The 24,156-nt window shown below is 38.1% G+C and overlaps 1 protein-coding gene across 15 annotated transcripts in view; it reads left to right on the top strand.

Annotated features, from left to right (window-relative positions):
* ARHGEF9 (Cdc42 guanine nucleotide exchange factor 9) overlaps positions 1 to 24,156 on the top strand; it is a 160,016-nt gene that overhangs the window by 79,096 nt on the left and 56,764 nt on the right. For all 15 annotated transcript variants that reach the window (XM_054471702.2, XM_054471708.2, XM_063660642.1 and 12 more), the window contains 2 exons: positions 547 to 738; positions 9,609 to 9,788. In XM_054471702.2, coding sequence (XP_054327677.1) covers positions 547 to 738; positions 9,609 to 9,788 — 372 coding nt within the window. The remainder of the gene's footprint in view (positions 1 to 546; positions 739 to 9,608; positions 9,789 to 24,156) is intronic.

The raw sequence follows: 24,156 nt of genomic DNA, 5'->3' as shown, positions 1-24,156 counted from the left end.
ATTAATAGCTATTGCTAGTATGTGGTGGGGAAGTATTCTCCCATCCCTATCCCAATCTTGAAGAGGTAGAGATCTTTGCATGTCCAAGGCATTTTACAGTCAAATTTTGATGATTATTTATATATCCTATCACAGAAATCAACACTGAACTTTGTTTTCAAGACACCCACTCTAGTATTTAACTTTGGCCTCTATACTTGCAGGTGCATAAATGCTGTGTTTTGACAGCAATCCAAATGTGGCACTCAAGATTTATAGCTTAACCTTTTTAAAAATCCAGTTGTGCTACCTAGATGTGCTCCAGCATGAATGAATTTAGTCCCTCCACTCTATTTACAGATAGGTCACCAGAGACTTAGAGAAGATTAAACCCATGCCCAGGGCAAAAAGTCACCCTAGAACCAGGTTTGGAATTCTACTTGCAGAGGTCTCTGGTTGAAGGTTCTCTGAATACCTGAGAAGTTCGGTTCATCCTTTTTCTACTTGCCTGGAAACCTCTCAAAGAAGGAAGCTAACTCATTATTTTTCTTTTGCCTGCTTCCACAGCTCTGGGTGAACCAGGAGGATGAGGTGGAGGAGGGGCCCAGTGATGTGCAGAACGGACACCTGGATCCCAATTCAGACTGCCTCTGTCTGGGGCGGCCACTACAGAACCGGGACCAGATGCGGGCCAATGTCATCAATGAGATAATGAGCACCGAGCGTCACTACATCAAGCACCTCAAGGATATTTGTGAGGTAACCGTGGTGGTTCATGTGGAGGCACTTCCATGAAGAATCAACAACCCGCCTGGGCCCTGCCTGTGACAGTCCCAAGATGTTGGAAAGGGCACATAGCCTCCCAGATTCTGTTCAGTGAGGTGAAACTGCTTCCTTAGGGTCAGTGAGGTGAAACTGCTTCCTTAGGGTTTCTCAATCTCTGTTTTTCACATTTTTCTCTCTGTCTAGTTTTAATATTTATTCATTTATATTCATTGTCTCTCTCTCTTTACCCTTTCTTAGTCTTCCTCCTTCTCTCCCCTGCATCTCTACCTTTATCTTTTTGGTATCTGATCCAGTTACAGCCATCTCATGTAAGGGCTTAACCTCACTAATTAAAGCAAAATGCATCTCCCGCCAAGCCAGTGATTCACAGACTTCAATATGTACCAGAGTTTCTGGGGGAGCTTGTTAAGCAGCCCTCTCACTCTTGTCCCCCAAGTCATGGATTATCAGTCTCAGATAAGGCATGAGCATTTTTTGGTTTATTGAGCATCCCTGGTGATGCTGATGCTGCTGGTCCTACTCTCTCACTTGGAGAACACCGGTTGTGAGTTTAAGCAGAAAAGAGCTTGGAGACAGGACTCCACAGAAGATGAAGCCTGGATGGACAAACCTGGGCTCCTTCAGTATGTCACTTTTTTTCCCCAAGAGCTGTCTCTCTACATTCCCTGACCCCATTCCTTCCATCTCTTTGTCCTAAATGAAGATGAGAGCCTTCACTTTCGTACTCTCTTAAGCTTAGTAGATGCAAGTTGGCATTTTTAAAGGGCATTTTACTGAACAGGAAGGGAAAACCAATGGGAAATGAAGGCAGCGTTTTAAAAGGATTAAACACACACATATACACACACACACACACTTATATCTTTCTTCTTGACTCAGGTAAAACTCTGCATTGAATCTTTTTGTCTCCTTCCTTCCAGAGGAGGGGTTAGGTTCTATTTTCTGTCCCCCAGCCTAGGGTCCACTGTGGAGTCAGTAGTACAGCTCCAGCGTTTTTCAAAGTTCTTATTTCTCTACATCAGTACTGCCCAATGGAACTTCCTGCAATGATGAAAATATTCCATGTCTGCATTCTCCAATATAGTAGCTATAAGCCAACAATTTATGGTTGTTGAAGAGTTAAAATGTGGCTGGTATGACTGAGAAATGGAATTTTAAATTGTATTTACATTTAATTAACTTTAATTTAGTTAACCATACATCTGTAATGACAGCCACATTGGACAGTATAGCTCTGGAAACACCAAGGCCAAGGATTTTGTGCCTGAACTTTCTTTATCTCAACTCATTTTCTCACCCCTTTCAGGAAGATTAAAAGTTATCTTTTCCCACTGCCCCACTCCCTGCCCTGCCATGAGGCAGATAGAGTAGAAAGAACAAGAGGTCTAGGGACATGGAATGCTGGTTTTTCACATTCTAACTTGGTCATTAATTAACCCTGTGAGCTTGAAGATACCCCTTAACTCCTCTGACATTCAATTTTCTTATTTTTCCAATGGGCTTCATTATACCAATCTCTTAAGTTTGTTGAGGAAATTAAGTAAATAGAATATTGCAGTAACGTATGTTGTATTTGGAAAAAGGTAATTTTCTTTTTTTCCTCCTTTTTAAATTTATTCACCCATCCATCCATATGTCTTTTTCTTCTTCCTTCTCCCTTCACATCAATGGCTGATGCTAAAAAAATCCCCCCTCGTAATGTGCTACATGGCATTCAGCATCAAACCACTGACATTTCATTCATTCAGCAAACTTTTAGTGGAATTCTGTTCTGTGCCAGGCCTGGACATAACTTCTAGCCTCAAAGTGTTGTACTTTAGAGCAGCATCTGCATCACCTGGAAACTTGTTATAAATGCAAAATCTTTGGCTCCAACCCAGATTTACTGAATCAGAGTATGCATTTTAACAAAGTTACTATTTGATGTATAATACATATTAAAGTTTGAGGAGCATTGCTCCAAAATGATACCTATATTACAATGTCATAGTGTTTTTCATAAAATTAAGTACAATCTATTCTTCGCTTGGTAGCTGAGGGATGCTGTCAAGATCTAAGTCAGGTCATATCACTCCTCTGCTCAGAACCTTCCAATGGCTCACCATTTCTACCTGAGTAAAAGCCAAAGTTATTATTGTTTACAAGGGCCTGTGTGGTCAACCCATCCTTGCCTCTATGACTTTCACCTCCTGCTCCTTTCTGCTATGCTTTCTTTACTACTCCAGCTATACTGGCCTCTTGCTTTTCCTTCAGCATTACTAATATGCTCCTCCCTTAGAGCCTTTGCACTGGTTTTTCCCTCTGCTTAAAGCATTCCCCTCCCCAGCCCACATTTACATGGCTCCTGTCCTCAGCTCCTTCAAGTCTTTGCTCAAATATCATCTTCTTGAGACTTCTCTAAGCATTCTATTTAAACCTGTAACCTTGCACTGCCTCTGCCCCTTTCCTGCTTTATTTCTGTTACATTTATCTATCTGACATATTATATATTTAACTTATATATTTTGTTTATTGTCTGTCTCCTCTACTGGAATGTACTTTCCATGAAGGGCAGGGATTTTCATCTATTGATTTACTGACATATTCCCCCAGCACAGTGCCTGGTACATAGTAGATGCTCGATAAATATTGCTTAAAGTCAAAATTAAATATAATTGCTCACATGTATGTACTGCTTTGATTGGCAAAGTACATTCACATCATATGTCATTTGATCTTCAAAGAGGACAAAAGTTGTTATTGTTATTCCTATTTTCTAGATCAACAGATTGAGTCTTTAAGAAGCAAAATTATTTTCCCAGAGTCCTCAGGTACTAGCCCAGTGGAAGTCCTTAGAAGGTTCTCTCAACTCCCACACATCTTGGCCTCTTCCTATGGGACACAGACTCAGGACAGCAATGGAAGTTATTTGTCTTTCCAGAAAGTAGGGGGTGAAATGATCCTGCTTTAAGGAGTTTTCCAATCCAGCCAACCCAATCAAACCTTTTGTTGACAATTTGCTGGTTCCTTATTTTTCAACAATTATTGGTGCTGAAGTTAAGTATTTAAATGGGAGCTATCTCGTTGTCTCACCCTATAATCACAGGCATCAAAGGAAAGTGGAGAAAGCTGCATCTAGCTGGATCAGAAGACAGTAATTTAGCCCAGGATTGTGTAATCTTTAAACCAAAAGCTGTGAGGAGCGAATGGTTTATCAGAAAGAATACCAGACTCAGAATTGGGAGTGCTGGGTTCAGAAACCTACCCAGGTTCCCCTACCTGGGGAATCTCAGATGAGTCTTTTCACCCTAGGCCTTGTACCCCATCTCTAAATTGCATAGGTTGGAGGAGTTCTTTAAGTTCTGTCTGGCTCTTACTTTTTCTCTAGTTCTGTAAGATGTAGATATGCCCTCACTAGAGAAAAACTGTGATAGTGAGCCAGGCTACTTCTGCCTTTTCTGCCTCTTCCTTCTTGGTACCCTTGGAAGCATGTCTTACTCAAGCATGGATGTGTTAACATGGCATAAACCACTCTTTCTGTAGGTTATGGGAGAGCTCTAAACACTTCCTACTCTTGTGCTTGTTGAAGGGGAAAGGGGGAAAATTATATTCAATATAAAAAAAGTCACACTATTTATTAGAGGACATTCTTTTTCCCTCCTGGGAGCAGAAAGTGCTTTACAAACATTTAAGTTATAATATCCTTATTTTACAAATGAAGAAGTAGGAAATAAAGGGGCTTTTAATTGAAGTTATTCAATGAGGTCAGTAAGAGACATAATCTTTTCAAATGAGTTCTCTGCAGATTACATTCTTCTTTCTAAACCCAGACAGTAGTATAAAATACCTTCAGTTTAGTTCTAGATCACCTTGACCAACAATTGGTGATATTGCCTCTTGTAACCTTAGAACTCAAAGTACAATCAAGGAAACTGTGGCAAGAGTAAGCAGAGCTAACTATGCTTTATAAAGCTGTCTTGTCTGTTTTCTCTTGAGGAAGATAATCTCAGACCTCTGAAATACCTTCTGTCTTCAAATGCTTCCAGAGAAGCTGGCCTAGCTTTCCTCACTCATCTGTATTGGTGATCATACCATTCACTATCAAGAAATTCTTTCTTAGGCATGCTGTAGCTTCAAGTCATTTCCATTTGGTATGTTTTAAGCCTGAGGTTTTCAAATGTATTAGCCATTTGGGTTTTCCCTTCTGCAAATTGCCTATCTCAATACATCCCAATTGTCTTTACATCTTGGCACATAGAAAATGATAACACATGGTATAAAATAGTAATATTTGTACAGCATCCTAGGATAAAAATATGAGTCAGCTAGTCAGCCTAAAATGCCAAGCCCAGGGGTTTCTGCCTGCCATAGGCCCTACCTGTCCATTCTGTCTGGACATTCTGTGCCGTGTTCCTATTCTTTGCCCATTTTCATGGAGTTTCTTATGTTTTTTCTTGCTGATTTGTAAGAGTTCCTTGTATATTCTAGATATGAACTCCTTGTCAGCTTTCAACGTTGCAGGTATCTTCTTTATTCTCTTGTTTTTGAATATCTTTTTTATTTCATTTGAAGAAAGGGTTTCCTATCTCAAAGAGAGGAAGAAGGAAATAAAAGAAAACCACCAATTTGAACATTCTGCTTCTAACTTACCTTTGATCATCACCAGCATGGGAAGAACTAATTAGCATTTAGTTGACAAATAACTGAGCAGCAACTATACGCCAGGTATTCTGTTAAACTTTGAGGATACGGCTGTGAATAACAACCATGGTCATTGTCTCCTAATTTTCTTAAAAAAATCTTCAAGATGTTTGTCAGGCCTCCCATCAGGCCTCAGGTTCCAGGCAAAAAAAAAGACTTATGAAACCCCTAGAATGTCAGAACTGAAAGGATCCATGGAAATCTTTTTCGATGTCTTCGTTTTAGAGACAGAGACACTGAGGTCTAAACTTTTTGTGAGGGCCCTTCCCTAAAGAATTTCATAAACCCCAGGTGATCCAGGGGTTGTTTGGTTCATCCTATTTTCTGGTAGTTTCTAGGATCTTTTCTGGAGATCTTGGGTATTGTTTATATCCCATATCAAGGCATTGCTTCTAGATCAATGCACTAGGTTTCAACTCGTAGATCAGCCCTGGTGGGTTTAAGAACAAAGTGAAATAGATAGGCATCTTTCCTTGCTGTTACCATAACAGTGCCAGAGCTAATTTATGCCAATTGTGACTGATTTGATAATACCCACATTTATCTCAGCTACTCTGTGGCCTGCCTTCCCACCCATGCCCACTTTACTCCTAGGAGACAGAAGTTAGGCTCTAGGAAACTGCTTCCCTTGAGCCATAGTACCCTGTTCCCTGTTACCATTCAGATGGGGCGTTCAAAGCATACCTGGCAGTAAGAGCCACAGACCCCTTTTGTTCCCCCTGCCCTGTGACAGGCCTTCAATGGGCCCTGAGTCTTATCTAAGACAAACAAATTTTATTTCTTCCATCATTCTTCATGATGTTGCTTTTCAGGCCCTTCCCTACCCTGCTCACTCCCCTCTGACTGTGTGCTATTTTCTTGGTGTTCCTCTGAAAAGAGGGTGGACTCAAAATTTAATTCTGCTCTCCTGCAGTGGCATGACTACCTTCCAATTATCTCTCCCATTTTTGCCTCTCAATATACTTCTTCTTTTTTCTAACTGAAAATGGTATTAGGCTTTTTGGCAATCACGTTTCACTGCCAACTCATTTTAAACTTACATACCTTCAAAAATGAGTGAATGAGAGTAGACAAGTATTGATTGACCCCCTAATCTACCCTCTGTTCACCGCTGATGTGGAAAATTTGATAGCCATCAGGCCAGCCAAAAGAAGGGGATAAAAAAAGCAAGACTCGAAGGAGCTAATCATTTCTCCTGGCCTTTCTTTTTCCAGAAACTTGTGTGGTATAGAGGTTGAGGGTGACACTTGGGTTATCCAGCTACTCCCATATTCCTATGTCTCATCGCTTATCTTTTTGATAAGGGCAGTTTACATCTATTATTTGTAATCTTTAGCAAGTGAGTATCTTAGACACTAGGGCTGCAGGAGATCCTGAGAAGACATTGGGTCTTCCCTCCTCTTTCCTTGATAATATTTCATTCCAGGCAGCCTTCTTATAGCTGCGTTTTCTTTTCTTTACACTCTCTGGCAAAGACTTTTATCCCATTTTTGATCATGAAGACAAAAAACAGCATTAGAGGAAGTTTAAAAATAGGAACAAAAATCAGCCAGAATCCATCAACTATAACAGAATTATTTGCACTTTTGCATAATCCCTTCAAATCTGTCCATATGTATATATATTTACAGAGTTGTAATCACACTGATACACCATTTTATGTCCTACTTTTTAACATTGTATCATAAACAATTTTCCATGTTTCTACATGGTCTTCCTAATTATCATTTTAACTGCTATGTAATATTTCATCAAGCTAAATGTACCAGAATATATTTATAATCTATCATTGGCTTTAAAAATAAGAGTTGATAAAACATTCTAGGGTCCTACCATCCTGTGGGCATTCTTCCTAATATATCCCCTGACATAACATACATAATATAATAGAAAGAAAATGATTTACTTGAGAGTGGCAATAAATAACATATTTAGGGACTTAGGAAGTTGGACTGAATTCTTTATTCATTCTCTTTTCCTAAGACCACTCTCTTATTTTTATTTCTGTTATATTTTATGCTGATATTGACTCCTAGTATCGTTGTTGAATTTTGGCAATTTTGTGGTGTTTTGTTTCTTCCCTGAGACTTTTCAAATAGGAGCAGTGGACACAACTATTAAATATTTTCTGAACTGGCTTCTCAGGAGATAAATGAGCTATCTAGGCTGGCCTCTTCTGTCTCTCATTGTGGTCACTCATCAGTACCTATTGCTTACCCGGAAGTAATATGTTGAATGTGCCACTGTTACTATTTTCCCCCAGCTGTGCTCCTCAGCCTGCCTTAGGGAAAAAAAAGTGGGAGAAGGGGTAAGGAAGCCCTCACTCCCATTTAATGTTGAGATGATATGCTCACTGCTCTACCTGCTCCATTGTAGCTAAGACACGTCCAGAGATGGTAGGGTGAAAGAGACAGATAGACAGGCACAAAGGCACAGACCAACCCAGACATACTAGGCTCTGGGAATTACATATTAGGTAGCGAAGGGCCTACAGGAGTTTATTGCCATTCCTTCTGGTAGTCAATGTAAAGCTTTCTAGGGAGGCAGAATTTGGGGAGCAACCTCTGTAAAGGTAGTGGAGCCAAAAGGGTGTTCTGGGAATTTTCTTCCTGATCAAAAATTGCATATGAAAGAATGCAGGAAATTTTCAACATGTCAGTCAATGAGGGCACAAATCATTAGTTAAACAGATGTCAACACAGGCATAGACTATTAATTTGCCAACTATTTAAAGACACCTACTAATTAATGGCTAAATTGGAGAGTGAGAACAGATATGGGAAGTGAGATTTGTTGTAGGGGTCAGTAAAAGGCATTGAAGCCAGGGATGAGGATCTTCCTGGAGTGTGCCCAGATGACCTCATTGGTAGCTGTGTTAAGGGAGACAAGTGAGGATAGGGACAGGGCTATATGTGGTAAATTAGTCCCTGTAAAACTCTTCCTTGGGGGTTCAACCCTTAAGAAAAGTGTTAAGATAATTTCACTTAGCTTTTTGATGAAAACAAATGAATATAATTTATTCTCACCAAGAACATTTTTATGTGTTACTGATTTCTAATGAGGACAGTAACTATCAAGTGAAAACCCATGATAGTAGGTTCCAAATGGAAGATGCAATTTAGATAGGGCTGTTTTTGTCCTGACTTAAGTATGCCCTGAGTCTGGTTTATGTTACCCCAGTGCTTTCTTACTAGACCAAGAATCTCTTTCATCCTTTTTTTCTCTTTCGTCAGTGGTTATCTTTATTAATGTGTTTTATCTGTTTAGGGCACATTTATGTGTTTAGGACACATGTGTTAAGTGTTAGGACATATTAATGTGTTAGGACACATTTATTTATAAATATATATAAATTTATTAATGTGTCCTAAACACCTGTTCTGTTAAAAACACCATGTCCAGGCACACATAGGCTTGTTGGCTAAGCTCATCTAAATGATCACTCCTGGCCAGCTACCTCAGATAGTTGAGACATTTGCTTTGAGAAATGGTTTGGCAGATATTTGCATAATGTGAATAGTATGAATGCATTTTCTTAAAGTATGTGAAGACATGAATGTCTAAGAAAATATCGTATGTGTATTTTGATATACACAACAGGGAAAGTCTAAAATGATAAACAACTATTATTCCTGGTTATTTCCTGACATTAAAGTTCATGAGGGAATTTTTTTTTTTTTTTTTAAGAAATGGTTTTGTTTTGTCAATTTCTGTTCCCTTATGGGAAGTTGTCCTGTTCTGGCCTCTGTTCCCAATTTTTTGTCAATGTTATTAAGACCTTTGGTTTGGTCCTATAAGGAATAGAACTTTAGAGATGTGAATGGATCCAGCTAAACCAGTAGCTAATAAGACCTGTGAAAATGTGCTCAACCAGCTTCTTGGAAAGGGATATTTGACTTTGGGGGTCTTCTTCGTAGAGGATGGAGGGAAAAGACTTTGGAGTCTTTTTACTCTTAAGACTTTTGCTGACAATCCAGCTTTCCTAATTACTCACTGGGGGAGTGATTTCCTTCTGTAAACCTCAGTTTCCTCATATGAAAAATGAAAATAATTATTCCATGCCTACTTCTTGGGACCAAAATGAGGCTCTTAAGTGCTTAGGAAGCGTAAAGCTTTCTGGAAGTCAGAGACTTCCTCAGCCTAGGCTTTTTCTTTGTCTGCAGGGCTATCTGAAGCAGTGCCGGAAGAGAAGGGACATGTTCAGCGATGAGCAACTGAAGGTAATCTTTGGGAACATTGAAGATATCTACAGATTTCAGATGGGCTTTGTGAGAGACCTGGAGAAACAGTATAACAATGATGACCCCCACCTCAGCGAGATAGGACCCTGCTTCCTAGAGCACGTAAGTATCTTATCCATTTGGGGAGGGTTTTGAGAGGTGTTAGGAAACAATGGAAGGAGTGTTTGAGCTGTCTGGTTCTGTTCAGCTCCTTTGTCCTGCAGTGGGGGATGGGTTCCTCTCGGGACTTCATTTTGACCCCTGGTTTCTAGCCAGGAAACAAGGACTTAGAAAAGTGCTGTGATTTGCCCTATAAATGTTAAGCATGTGTATGACCTGCTGGTTCCATTCCCAAATGTATATTCCAGAGAAACTCACAGAAGTCCACAAGGGAGCACATACAAGGCTGTTGTTGATTGCATGTCAGTGTCGTATGTGGTGGAGTACCATTAGAAGCAACCTAGGATTCTCCTTCTTTACCATTCCCCTCCCCTCTCCCTTTCCTTCTTGGCAGTTACCAGTAGAATTTTTCTTCATCTTCCCTTTTTTGTTTCTGTTAAGTTTCCATGAGACTCAGTGTTTTGGGAGGAACTCAAAATATTCACTGCACAGAGAATCAAGGAATCTGAGAAATAAGAAGGACCATGGTTAGTAAGAAAGTGGTCCCTGTAAGACATTTATGGGAAGGGCACTGGAGAAGGAGAAGTGACAAAAATAGGAAAAGAACACATGGACTTCGAGGACAGAGCTCTGGGAAACGGGATAGTGAGGATTTGAGTCCTGTATCTGTAGTGTCTGTCTGGGTTACCTTTGGGCAAGTCCTTCATGGGCTTTGGTTTGTTCATCTGGAATGTGAGGTTACACTGTATGATCTCTCTGGTTCTTTGACATCATCTGAGTCTCATTCACAGGTGACCTAGTTGTTTTGACAGCACGTTTCCCCTTTTAATAAAGTATTTATTTTTAAAGATTTAATATGTGCACATAATATAAAATTCAAATGACACACAAAAGCATGCAGCTAAAAATAAGCTTTTTTGGAAATATTCCTGTTTTACTTATGAGACTCTGTGTTGGGGTCGGTTCCCTAAGATCACTCTTATGTTTAGTGATTTGGACTCAGAATATGGTTATATTGAATATGGTTTAGGACTCAGAATATGATTATACTCATAGCTATGATTTATTATAGCAAAATGATTCGAAGTAAAATCAGCAAAAGGAAAAGGCACATGGGGCAAAGTGCAGAGGAAACCAGGCACAAGCTTTCAGGAGTCCATCCCCCAATGGAGTTACACAGGATGCACATAAATCCCCTAGGAATGAGTTGGGACAACACATATAAAATGTCTGCCAAGAAAACTCATTAGAGACTCAGTGTCCAAGGTTCTTATTGTGGGCTCATCATGTAGACACCTTCTGCTTAGTGTATACTAAAATTACAGACTCCCAGAAGGAAAGCAGGTATTTAGCATAAACCATATTGTTTGTACAGGCAGTCTGGACACAGTGAGCCACTCTTATCAGGGAATAGTGGGGGAACCCTCTTGAGAACCAAGTTTCAAGATGCCAGTCAAGGGGAAATATTTCCAGCAGGTTTTTCTGAGAATAGCAATTTCAGGCCTGATATGATAACTCTTTTCTGTATGGTATGTAAACTCATTCAGCCATTCTAGAAAGCACCTGGGTAGTATTTATAAATGTTAAGGATGTGTATGACCTGCTGGTTCCATTCCTGAATGTATATTCCAGAGAAATTCTCACAGAAGTCCACAAGGGAGCACAGACAAGGCTGTTGTTGATTGCATGGCAGTGTCGTATGTGTTGGAATACCATTAGAGGCAACCTAGGTATTTATCACCAGGGAGATATATAAGTGGATGGGGTTTGCTTATTGTGAGGTATTATGTAGCAACAAACTGAAGACTAGATGTATGTACCTTATAGCAACATGTATCAGAAACATAGTATTGAATGGGGAAAGTAGAATATAGAATAGTGGTTCTCAACTGGGAGCTGCCCTGTACGTTGTAGGATGTTTAACAGCATTCCTGGTCTGTAGCCACTAGATGTCTGTAGCAATGCCTTGCTACCCAGTTGTGACAACCAAAAATGTCTCCAGACATTGACAAATATCCCCTGGGGGCAAAAAAGAATCACTTATGTTTTGAAATGATAACATACTTTTACCTTTAATCTGTTAATGCATTGCATTTGGATTGAATGATTTTCATATGTGAAATGAACATTGTATTACTGGGATAGACCCCACTTAAACACCGTGTGTTATCTCTTTTAATGTATTATTTTTCCTTTTAAAAATTAATTGTTTTCCCTTTTATTAGTTCTAGAATTTCATTTTTATCAGCTTTACTTAGATATAATTTACATACAATAAGATTCATTCATTTTAAGTGATTTTAAGTGTATACTTTAAGGAGTTTTAACAAATGTATATAGTTGTGTAACCACCATAATAATCAAAATATAGGACATTTCTATAACTCCACAAAGTCCTCTTATCTAGACATTGCAAACAATCTGTGCGCCTACTCCTGGCTACTGGCAAACATTGATCTCCTTTTTATTTGAAATTTTGCTTTTTCTAAAATGTCATATATGTGAAATCATACAGTATATAATCTTTTGTGTTTAGCTTCTTTCATTTAACATAATGCCTTTGATATCCATCCATGTTTTTGCATATATCATTCGTTTATCCTTTTTTATTGCTTAGTAGCACTCCATTGCATGGATATACCACCTATTCACAAATTAATGGATATTTGGGTTGTTTCCAGTTTTGAACTCTAATGCATAAAGCTGCTATAAACATTCTAGTACAATATTTTTTGAGAATATATGTTTTCATTTTTCTTGGTTAAGGTCTTCCAGGGTTAGGGTTGCTAGGTGGCATGGTAGATTTTTTAACTTATTAGATAATGCCAAACTATTTTCCAAAGTTTCTATACCTTTTTGCATTTTCACTACTAATATGTAAGAGTTGAAGTTACTCCACATGGTCATCAACACTTGATATTATCAGTATTTTTTTTTTTTGGAGACAGAGTCTCGCTTTGTTACCCAGGCTGGAGTGCAGTGGTGCAATCTTGGCTTGTAGCAACCTCCGCCTCCCAGGTTCAAGCAATTCTCCTGCCTCACTGTCCCAAGTAGCTGGGATTATAAGCATGTGCCATTACACCCAGCTAATTTTTGTCTTTTTAGTAGAGATGGGGTTTCACCATGTTGGCCAGGCTGGTCTCAAACTCCTTACCTCAAGTGATCTTCCCATCTCGGCCTCCCAAAGTGCTGACTAGGATTACAAGCGTGAGCCATCGTGCCTGGCCAGTCACTATTTTTTTTTTTAATTTTAGCCATTCTAACATGTAGGTGTGTAGTGGTATCTCATTGTAATTTTAATTTGCATTTCCAATGGATAGTGATGTTGAGCATTTTTTTCATGTGTTTATTTGCCATCTATGTAAAAACTGGTGAAGTGTCTGTTCATGTATTTTTCCCATTTTAAGTGTATTGTTTGTTTTCTTGTTCAGTTTTGAGAGTTCTTTTTTATTAAAAATTAATATGTAATAATTTTACTTATTTATGGGGTACATGCGTTTTTGTTTTTGTTTTTTTTTTTTGAGATGGAGTCTTACTCTGTGACGCAGGCTGGAGTGCAGTGGCGCTATCTCAGCTCACTGCAACTTCTGCCTCCCGGGTTCCAGCAATTCTCCTGCCTCAACCTCCTGAGTAGCTGGGATTTACAGGCGTGTGCCACCATGCCCAGCTAATTTTTGCATTTTTTTAGTAGAGACAGGGTTTCACCATATTAGCTAGGCTGGTGTCGAACTCCTGACCTCGTGATCCATCCGCTTTGGCCTCCCAAAGTGCTGGGACTACATGTGGTGTTTTGATACATGAATACAATGTGTAATGATTAAATCAGGGTAATTGGGATAGCCATCATCTCAAACATTTATCATTTATTTGTGTTAGGGGCATTCCAAATCTTCTAGCTATTTTGAAACAAGCAATTAATTATTGTTAACTACAATTGTTTTTATAATTATAACTATTTTGAAATATACCATTAATTATTGTTAACTGCTGTGATATGAAACACTAGAACTTATTTCTTCTATATAACTGTAGTTTTGTGCCCATTAACCAACCTCTCTTCATCCTTCTCTCCCCACAACCTTCCTAACTTCTGGTAACTACTACTATACTCTCCACTCCATGAGATCAACTTTTATAGCCCCTACTCACATATGAGTGAAAACATATGATATTTGTCTTTCTGTGCCTGGCTTATTTCAATTGACATAATGTCTTCCAGTTCCATCCATGTTGCTGCAAATGACAGGATTTTCTTTTTATAGCTCAATAATATTCCATCCTGTATATATAGCAACATGTTCTTCATCCATTGATCCATCAGTGGGCACTTAGGTTGATTCCATATCTTGGCTATTTTGAATAGTGCTGTGATAAACAAGGGAGTGCAAATATCTCTTCTGACATATTGATTTTTCTTCTTTTGACTATATACAATATATACCCAGCAGTGGGATTGCTGGATCATATGATACTTCTATGTTTAGTTTTCCATACCATTTTCCGTAATGGCTGTACTAATTTAAATTCCGATCAGCAGTGTATGAGAGTTCTCTGTTCTCTGCATCCTCTTCAGCATTTGTCATTTTTTGTCTTTTTGATAATAACCATTCTAACTGGGGTGAGATGATACGTCCTTGTGATTTTGATTTACATTTCCCTGATGATTAATGATGTTGGGCATTTTTCGTATACCTATTGGCCATTCGTATGTCTTTTTCTAAGAAATGTCTGTTCAGAGCATTTGCCCACTTTTAAATCAGATTATTTGTGTTTTTTTGCTATTGAGTTGTTTGAGTCACTTATATATTTTGGCTATTAATGTTTTGTCAGATGGATAGTTTGCAGATATTTTTTCTCATTCTGTATGTTGTCACTTCACTCTGTTGATTGTTTCCTTTGCTGTGCAAAAGCTTTTTAGCTTGATATAATCCCATTTGGGTATTTCTGCTTTTGTTATCTGTGCTTTAGAGGTTTAACTCAATAGAGTCTTTGTGCATATCAATGACCTGAGTCATTTTTCCAATATTTTATTCTAGTAGTTTCATAGTTTCAAGTCTTACGTTTAAGTCGTTCATCTATTTTGATTTTATTTTTTCATATGGTGAGAGATAGGGGTCTAGTTTTATTCTTTTGCATATGGACATCCAGTTTGTCCAAGAACATAAATTGAAGAAGCTGTCCTTTCTCCAATATGTGTTCTTGGTGTCTTTACTGAAAATGAATTGGCTGTAAATGCATGGGTATATTTTGGGATTCTCTATTCTGTTCAATTGGTCTATTTGTCTGTTTTTATTTCAGTACCATGCTTTTTTGGTTACTATAGCTTTATAGTGTATTTTGAAGTTAGGTAGTATGATGCCTCCAGCTTTGTTCTTTTTGCTCAGGATTGCTTTGGCTATTCTGGGTCTTTTGTGGGTCCATATGAACCTTAGGATTTTTTTCCCATTTCTGTGGTGAATGTCATTGGTATTTTGATAGAGATTGCATTTAATCTGTAGATTGCTTTTGGTAGTATATTTTAACAATATTAATTTAATATTAATTGCATTTAATCTATAGGTTGCTTTAGGCAGTACATTTTAACAATATTAATTCTTCCCATCCATCAATATGAGATATCTTTCCCTTTTTGTGTGTAGTTGTCAATTTTTTTCAGCAGTGCTTTTTAGTTTTTATTTTAGAGATCTTTCATTTCTGTGCTTAAATTTATTCCTATTTTTTTGTAGCTATTTTAAATGGGATTGCTTTTTTGGTTTCTTTTTCAGATTGTTCACTATTGGCAAACAGAAATGCACCTGCTTTTTGTATGTTGATTTTGTATCCTGCAACTTTACTGAATTTGTTGATCATTTCCAGCATTTCGTGTGTGTATGTAGTCTTTAGGTTTTTCTAAATATAAGATTATATCATCTGCTAACAAGGATAATTTGATTTCTTCCTTTTCAATATGGATACCCTTTATTTCATTCTCTTGCCTAAACTGCTCTGGCTAGGACATGCAGTACTACGCTGAACATAAGTGGTAAAAGTGGGCATTCTTGTCTTGGTCTAGATCTTGGAGGAAAGGCTTTTGATTTTTTTCCTGTTCAGTATGATGATAGCTGTGGGTTTGTGATATATGGCTTTTATTATTTTGATGCATGTTCCTTCTGTACCCAGTTTGTTGTCTTTTTATCATGGAGGGATCTTGAATTTTATGAAATGCTTTTTCAGCATCTATTGACGTGGTCATATGGGTTTTGTCCTTGATTCTGTTAATGTAATGTATCACATTTATTTATTTGCATATGTTGAACCAAACTTTTGTCCCTGGGATGAGACCCACTTGATCATCATGAGTGATCTTTTTAAGGTGTTGTTTAATTCAGTTTGCTAGTATTTTGTTTGGAATTTTTGCATCTATGTTTGCCAGTGATATTGGCCTGTAGTTTTCTTTTTTTGATGTGTTTTTGTCTGGTTTGGGTACCAGGGTAATGCTGGCCTCATAGAATGCGTTTGAAGTATTCCTCCTCTTTACTTTTTTGAAATAATTTGCATAGAATTGGTATCAGTTCTTTTTTAAATGTTTGGTGGAATTCAGCAGTGAAACCATAAGGTCCTTGGCTTTTCTTTGATGAGACACTTTTTATTACTGTTTTGATCTTGTTACTTGTTATTGGTTTGTTCAGGTTTCCTATTTATTCATGGTTCAATCTTGGTACGTCATATGTATCCAGGAATTTATCCATTTCTTCTAGGTTTTCCAATTTGTTTGCCTGTAGTTGTTCATATTCTCTGTAATGATCCTTTGTATTTTTGTGGTATCAGTTATATTCTCCCTTTTCACCTCTGATTTTATTTATTTCGGTATTCTTTTTTTCTTAGTCTAGCTAAAGATTTGTTGATTTTGTGTATCTTTTCAAAAAAACAACTTTTCATTTCATTGATCTTTTGTATTTTTCAGCCTTAATTTCATTTATTTCTGCTCTGGTGTTTGTTATTTATTTCCTTCTACTAGCTTTGGGTTTGGTTTGTTCTTGCCTTCCTGATTCTTTGAAGTGACTTGCTAGATTATTTATTTGAAGACTTTCTCTTTTTTTTTGATGAAAACTTTTATTGCCATAAATTTTCCTCTTTGTACTGCTTTTGCTGTATTTCATAGGCTTTAGTATCTTGTGTTTTCATTTTCATTTGTTCTGAGAAATTTCTATTTTTTAAAAGAATTTTGTTATTTACCCACTGATCATTCAGGAGCAATGTATTTAATTTTGGTGTATTTGTACAGTTTCTTAAGTGCTCTTCTTACTGATTTCTAGTGTTATTTCATTGTGGTCAGAAAAGATAGTTGATATTAATTTGACTTTTTAAAACTTATTGAGACTTGTTTATGGCCTAACATACGACCTATTTTCAAGAATGTTCTATATGCTGATGAGAAAAATGTGTAGTCTCCAGCAGTTGGATGATATGTTCTGTTATTTTCAGTTACGTACATTTGGTCTATAGTACAACTGAAATCCAGTATTTCTTTGTTGATATCCTGTCTGGATAATCTGTTCATTGCTGAAAGTGAGTGTTGAAGTTCCCTATTATTATGGTGTTGTAGTCTATCTCTCTGTTTAAATCTACTAATGTTTGTTGTGTATATTTGGGTGCTCCAGTGTTGGGTGCATGCGAATTTATAATTGTTATATCCTCTAGCTGAATTGACCCATTTATTATTATATAATGACATTCTTTGTCTCTTCTTACAGTTTTTGACCTGAAGTCTGTTTCGTATGATTTATGTGTAGCCACTGCTGCTCTTTTGTGGTTTCTATTTATATGCAGTATCTTTTTCCGTCCCTTCATTTTTAGTCTATAAGTGTCTTATTCACTAGAAATTCACTTAAAGAAGTGAACTTCTTGTAGGCAGCATATAGTTGGATGCTGGTTTTTTTTTTTAATCCATTCAGCCACTCTCTTTTAATTGGAGAATTTAGTCCCATTTACATTCAATGTTATTTTTGAAAGGTAAGGACTTACTACTGCCATTTTGTTATTTTCTGATTGTTTTGTAACTCCTCTCTTCCATTATTTTACTACTATCTTCCTTTGTTGTTTAGTGATTTTTCTCTGGTGGTATGTATTAATTATTTGCTTTTGTTAGTGTGTCTTTTACAGGTTTTTGCTTTGATGTTACTGTGGGGCTTAGAACATCTTATTATAAACTGATCACAACTTAACTTTGATCAAAAGAAAAATTAAAAACTAAAATCTCTACAATTTAAGTCCATTACTTCCCCATTTTAACTTTTTGTTGTCTCAATTTACATCTTTTTATATTGCCTATCTCTTAATAAATTGCCTTTTTTTTTTTTTTTTTTTGAGATGGAGTCTTGCTCCGTCTCCCAGGCTGGAGTGCAGTGGCACGATCTCGGCTCACTGCAACCTCTGCCTCCCGAGTTCAAGCGATTCTCCTACCTCAGCCTCCTGAGTAGCTGGGATTATAGGCACATGCCACCACACCCAGCTAATTTTTGTATTTTTTAGTACAGATGGAGTTTCACCATGTTGGCCAGGTTGACCTTAATAAATTGTCATTATTTTTGATAGATTTTTTTCAGTCTGCATACTAAAGCTATGAATGGTTTACACACCACAATTCAGTATTTGTCTGCATAGTTTATTCTGAATTTGTCTGTATACATTTACCAGTTTATTTTATAACTTCAGATGTTTTCTTGATACATATTAGGGCTCTTTTAAGATTGAACAACTGGCTTTAGCAGTTCATGTAAGACAAATCTTCTGTTGATGAATTCCCTCAGCTTCTGTCTGGGAAAGTCTGTATCTCTCCTTCGTGTTTGAAGGATGGCTCTGCTGGGCACAGTATGGGAGGTTTTTTTTTTCTTTAATTTAATTTTATTATTATTATACTTTAAGTTTTAGGGTACATGTGTACAATGTGCAGGCTAGTCACATATGTATACATGTACCATGCTGGTGTGCTGCACCCATTAACTCGTCATTTAGCATTAGGTATATCTCCTAAAGCCATCCCTGCCCCCTTCCCCCACCCCACAACAGTCCACAGAGTGTGATGTTCTGCTTCCTGTGTCCATGTGTTCTCATTGTTCAATTCCCACCTATGAGTGAGAATATGCGGTGTTTGGTTTTTTGTTCTTGCGATAGTTTACTGAGAATGATGATTTCCAATTTCATCCATGTCCCTACAAAGGACATGAAATCATCATTTTTTATGGCTGCATAGTATTCCATGGTGTATATGTGCCACATTTTCTTAATCCAGTCTATCGTTGTTGGACATTTGGGTTGGTTCCAAGTCTTTGCTATTGTGAATAGTGCCGCTATAAACATACGTGTGCATGTGTCTTTATAGCAGCATGATTTATAGTCCTTTGGGTATATACCCAGTAATGGGATGGCTGGGTCAAATGGTATTTCTAGTTCTAGATCCCTGAGGAATCACCACACTTACTTCCACAATGGTTGAACTAGTTTACAGTCCCACCAACAGTGTAAGAGTGTTCCTATTTCTCCACATCCTCTCCAGCACCTGTTGTTTCCTGACTTTTTAATGATTGCCATTCTAACTGGTATGAGATGGTATCTCATTGTGGTTTTGATTTGCATTTATCTGATGGCCAGTGATGGTGAGCATTTTTTCATGTGTTTTTTGGCTGCATAAATGTCTTCTTTTGAGAAGTGTCTGTTCATGTCTTTTGCCCACTTTTTGATGGGGTTGTTTGTTTTTTTCTTGTAAATTTGTTGGAGTTCATTGTAGATTCTGGATATTAGCCCTTTGTCAGATGAGTAGGTTGCGAAAATTTTCTCCCATTTTGTAGGTTGCCTGTTCACTCTGATGGTAGTTTCTTTTGCTGTGCAGAAGCTCTTTAGTTTAATTAGATCCCATTTGTCAATTTTGGCTTTTGTTGCCATTGCTTTTGGTGTTTTAGACATGAAGTCCTTGCCCGTGCCTATGTCCTGAATGGTAATGCCTAGGCTTTCTTCTAGGGTTTTTATGGTTTTAAGTCTAACGTTTAAGTCTTTAATCCATCTTGAATTGATTTTTGTATAAGGTGTAAGGAAGGGATCCAGTTTCAGCTTTCTACATGTGGCTAGCCAGTTTTCCCAGCACCATTTATTAAATAGGGAATCCTTTCCCCATTGCTTGTTTTTGTCAGGTTTGGCAAAGATCAGATAGTTGTAGATATGTGGCGTTATTTCTGAGGGCCCTGTTCTGTTCCATTGATCTATATCTCTGTTTTGGTACCAGTACCATGCTGTTTTGGTTACTGTAGCCTTGTAGTAGAGTTTGAAGTCAGGTAACGTGATGCCTTGAGCTTTGTTCTTTTGGCTTAGGATTGACTTGGCAATGCGGGTTCTTTTTTGGTTCCATATGAACTTTAAAGTAGTTTTTTCCAATTCTGTGAAGAAAGTCATTGGTAGCTTGATGGGGATGGCATTGAATCTATAAATTACCTTGGGCAGTATTGCCATTTTCACAATATTGATTCTTCCTACCCATGAGCATGGAATGTTCTTCCATTTCTTTGTACCCTCTTTTTTTTCATTGAGCAGTGGTTTGTAGTTCTCCCTGAAGAGGTCCTTCACATCCCTTGTAAGTTGGATTCCTAGGTATTTTATTCTCTTTGAAGCAATTGTGAATGGGAGTTCACTCATGATTTGGCTCTCTGTTTTTCTGTTATTGGTGTGTAAGAATGCTTGTGATTTTTGTACATTGATTTTGTATCCTGAGAGTTTGCTGAAGTTGCTTATCAGCTTAAGGAGATTTTGGGCTGAGACAATGGGGTTTTCTAGATATACAATCATGTCATCTGCAAACAGGGACAATTTGACTTCCTCTTTTCCTAATTGAATACCCATTATTTCCTTCTTCTGCCTAATTGCCCTGGCCAGAACTTCCAACACTATGTTGAATAGGAGTGGTGAGAGAGGGCATCCCTGTCTTGTGTCCGTTTTCAAAGGGAATGCTCCCAGTTTTTGCCCATTCAGTATGATACTGGCTGTGGGTTTGTCATAGATAGCTCTTATTATTTTGAGATACATCCCATCAATACCTAATTTATTGAGAGTTTTTAGCATGAAGGGTTGTTGACTTTTGTCAAAGGCCTTTTCTGCATCTATTGAGATAATCATGTGGTTTTTGTCCTTGGTTCTGTTTATATGCTGGATTACATTTATTGATTTGTGTATATTGAACCAGCCTTGCATCCCAGAGATGAAGCTTACTTGATCGTGGTGGATACGCTTTTTGATGTGCTCCTGGATTTGGTTTGCCAGTATTTTATTGAGGATTTTTGCATCAATGTTCATCAAGGATATTGGTCTAAAATTATGTTTTTTGGTTGTATCTCTGCCAGGCTTTGGTATCACGGTGATACTGGCCTCACAAAATGAGTTAGGGAGGATTCCATCTTTTTCTGTTGATTGGAATAGTTTCAGAAGGAATGGTACCAGTTCCTCCTTGTACCTCTGGTAGAATTCGGCTGTGAATCCATCTGGTGCTGGACTCTTTTTGGTTGGTAAGCTATTGATTATTGCCACAATTTCAGAACCTGTTATTGGTCTATTCAGAGATTCAACTTCTTCCTGGTTTAGTCTTGGGAGAGTGTATGTGTCGAGAAATTTATCCATTTCTTCTAGATTTTCTAGTTTATTTGCGTAGAGGTGTTTGTAGTGTTCTCTGATGGTAGTTTGTATTTCTGTGGGATCAGTGGTGATATCCCCTTTATCATTTTTTATTGCATCTATTTGATTCTTCTCTTTTTTCTTCTTTATTAAGTCTTGCTAGTGGTCTATCAATTTTGTTGATCCTTTCAAAAAACCAGCTCCTGGATTCATTAATTTTTTGAAGGTTTTTTAATGTCTGTATTTCCCTCAGTTCTGCTCTGATCTTAGTTATTTCTTGCTTTCTGCTACCTTTTGAATGTGTTTGCTCTTGCTTCTCTATTTCTTTTAATTGTGATGTTAGGGTGTCAATTTTGGATCTTTCCTGCTTTCTCTTGTGGGCATTTAGTGCGCTAAATTTCCCTCTACACACTGCTTTGAATGTGTCCCAGAGATTCTGGTATGTTGTGTCTTTGTTCTCGTTGGTTTCAAAGAACATCTTTGTTTCGGCCTTCATTTCGTTATGTAGCCAGTAGTCATTCAGGAGCAGGCTGTTCAGTTTCCATGTGGTTGAGTGGTTTTGAGTGAGTTTCTTAATCCTGAGTTCTAGTTTGATTGCACTGTAGTCTGAGAGACAGTTTGTTATAATTTCTGATCTTCTACATTTGCTGAGGAGAGCTTTACTTCCAACTATGTGGTCAATTTTGGAATAGGTGTGGTGTGGTGCTGAAAAAATGTATATTCTGTTGATTTGGGGTGGAGAGTTCTGTAGATGTCTATTAGGTCCGCTTGGTGCAGAGCTGAGTTCAATTCCTGGATATCCTTGTTAACTTTCTGTCTTGTTGATCTGTCTAATGTTGACAGTGGGGTGTTAAAGTCTCCCATTATTATTGTGTGGGAGTCTTAAGTCTCTTTGTAGGTCACTCAGGACTTGCTGTATGAATCTGGGTACTCCTGTATTGGGTGCATATATATTTAGGATAGTTAGCTCTTCTTGTTGAATTGATCCCTTTACCATTATGTAATGGCCTTCTTTGTCTCTTTTGATCTTTGTTGGTTTAAAGTCTGTTTTATCAGAGACTAGGATCACAATCCCTGCCTTTTTTTGTTTTCCATTTGCTTGGTAGATCTTCCTCCATCCTTTTATTTTGAGCCTATGTGTGTCTCTGCATGTGAGATGGGTTTCCTGAATACAGCACACTGATGGGTCTTGACTATCCAATTTGCCAGTCTGTGTCTTTTAATTGGAGCATTTAGTCCATTTACATTTAAAGTTAATATTGTTATGTGTGAATCTGATCCTGTCATTATGATGTTAGCTGGTTATTTTGCTTGTTAGTTGATGCAGTCTCTTCCTAGTCTCGATGGTCTTTACATTTTGGAATGATTTTGCAGCGGCTGGTACCGGTTGTTCCTTTCCATGTTTGGTGCTTCCTTCAGGAGCTCTTTTAGGGCAGGCCTGGTGGTGACAGAATCTCTCAGCATTTGCTTGTCTGTAAAGGATTTTATTTCTCCTTCACTTATGAAGCTTAGTGTGGCTGGATATGAAATTCTGGGTTGAAAATTCTTTAAGAATGTTGAATATTGGCCCCCACTCTCTTCTGGCATGTAGAGTTTCTGCCAAGAGATCCGCTGTTAGTCTGATGGGCTTCCCTTTGTGGGTAACCCGACCTTTCTGTCTGGTTGCCCTTAACATTTTTTCCTTCATTTCAACTTTGGTGAATCTGACAATTATGTGTCTTGGATTTGCTCTTCTCGAGGAGTATCTTTGTGGCGTTCTCTGTATTTCCTGAATCTGAATGTTCTCCTGCCTTGCTAGATTGGGGAAGTTCTCCTGGATAATATCCTGAAGAGTGTTTTCCAACTTGCTTCCATTCTCCCCGTCATTTTCAGGTAAACCAATCAGACGTAGGTTTGATCTTTTCACATGGTCCCATATTTCTTGGAGGCTTTGTTCGTTTCTTTTATTCTTTTTTCTCTAAACTTCCCTTTTCGCTTCATTTCATTCATTTCGTCTTCCATCACTGATACCCTTTCTTCCAGTTGATTGCATCAGCTCCTAAGGCTTCTGCATTCTTCATGTAGTTCTCGAGCCTTGACTTTCAGCTCCATCAGCTCCTTTAAGCACTTCTCTGTATTGGGTATTCTAGTTATACATTCTTCTAAATTTTTTTCAAAGTTTTCAACTTCTTTGCCTTTGATTTGAATTTCCTCCTGTAGCTCAGAGTAGTTTGATTGTCTGAAGCCTTCTTCTCTCAACTCGTCAAAGTCATTCTCCGTCCAGCTTTGTTCCATTGCTGGTGAGGAACTGCATTCCTTTGGAGGAGGAGAGGCGCTCTGCTTTTTAGAGTTTCCAGTTTTTCTGCTCTGTTTTTTCCCCATCTTTGTGGTTTTATCTACTTTTGGTCTTTGATGATGGTGATGTAAAGATGGGTTTTTGGTGTGGATGTCCTTTCTGTTTGTTAGTTTTCCTTCTAACAGACAGGACCCTCAGCTGCAGGTCTGTTGGAGTTTGCTAGAGGTCCACTCCAGACCCTGTTTGCCTGGGTATCAGCAGCGGTGGCTACAGAAGAGCGGATTTTCGTGAACCGCGAATGCTGCTGTCTGATCATTCTTCTGGAAGTTTTGTCTCAGAGGAGTACCCGGCCGTGTGAGGTGTCAGTCTGCCCCTACTTGGGGGTGCCTCCCAGTTAGGCTGCTCAGGGGTCAGGGACCCACTTGAGGAGGCAGTGTGCCTGTTCTCAGATCTCCACCTGTG

This window comes from Pongo pygmaeus, chromosome X (genome assembly GCF_028885625.2).
Source record: "Pongo pygmaeus isolate AG05252 chromosome X, NHGRI_mPonPyg2-v2.0_pri, whole genome shotgun sequence".
Classification (NCBI taxonomy): domain Eukaryota; kingdom Metazoa; phylum Chordata; class Mammalia; order Primates; family Hominidae; genus Pongo; species Pongo pygmaeus.
This window is presented reverse-complemented; position numbering and strand designations above follow the sequence as displayed.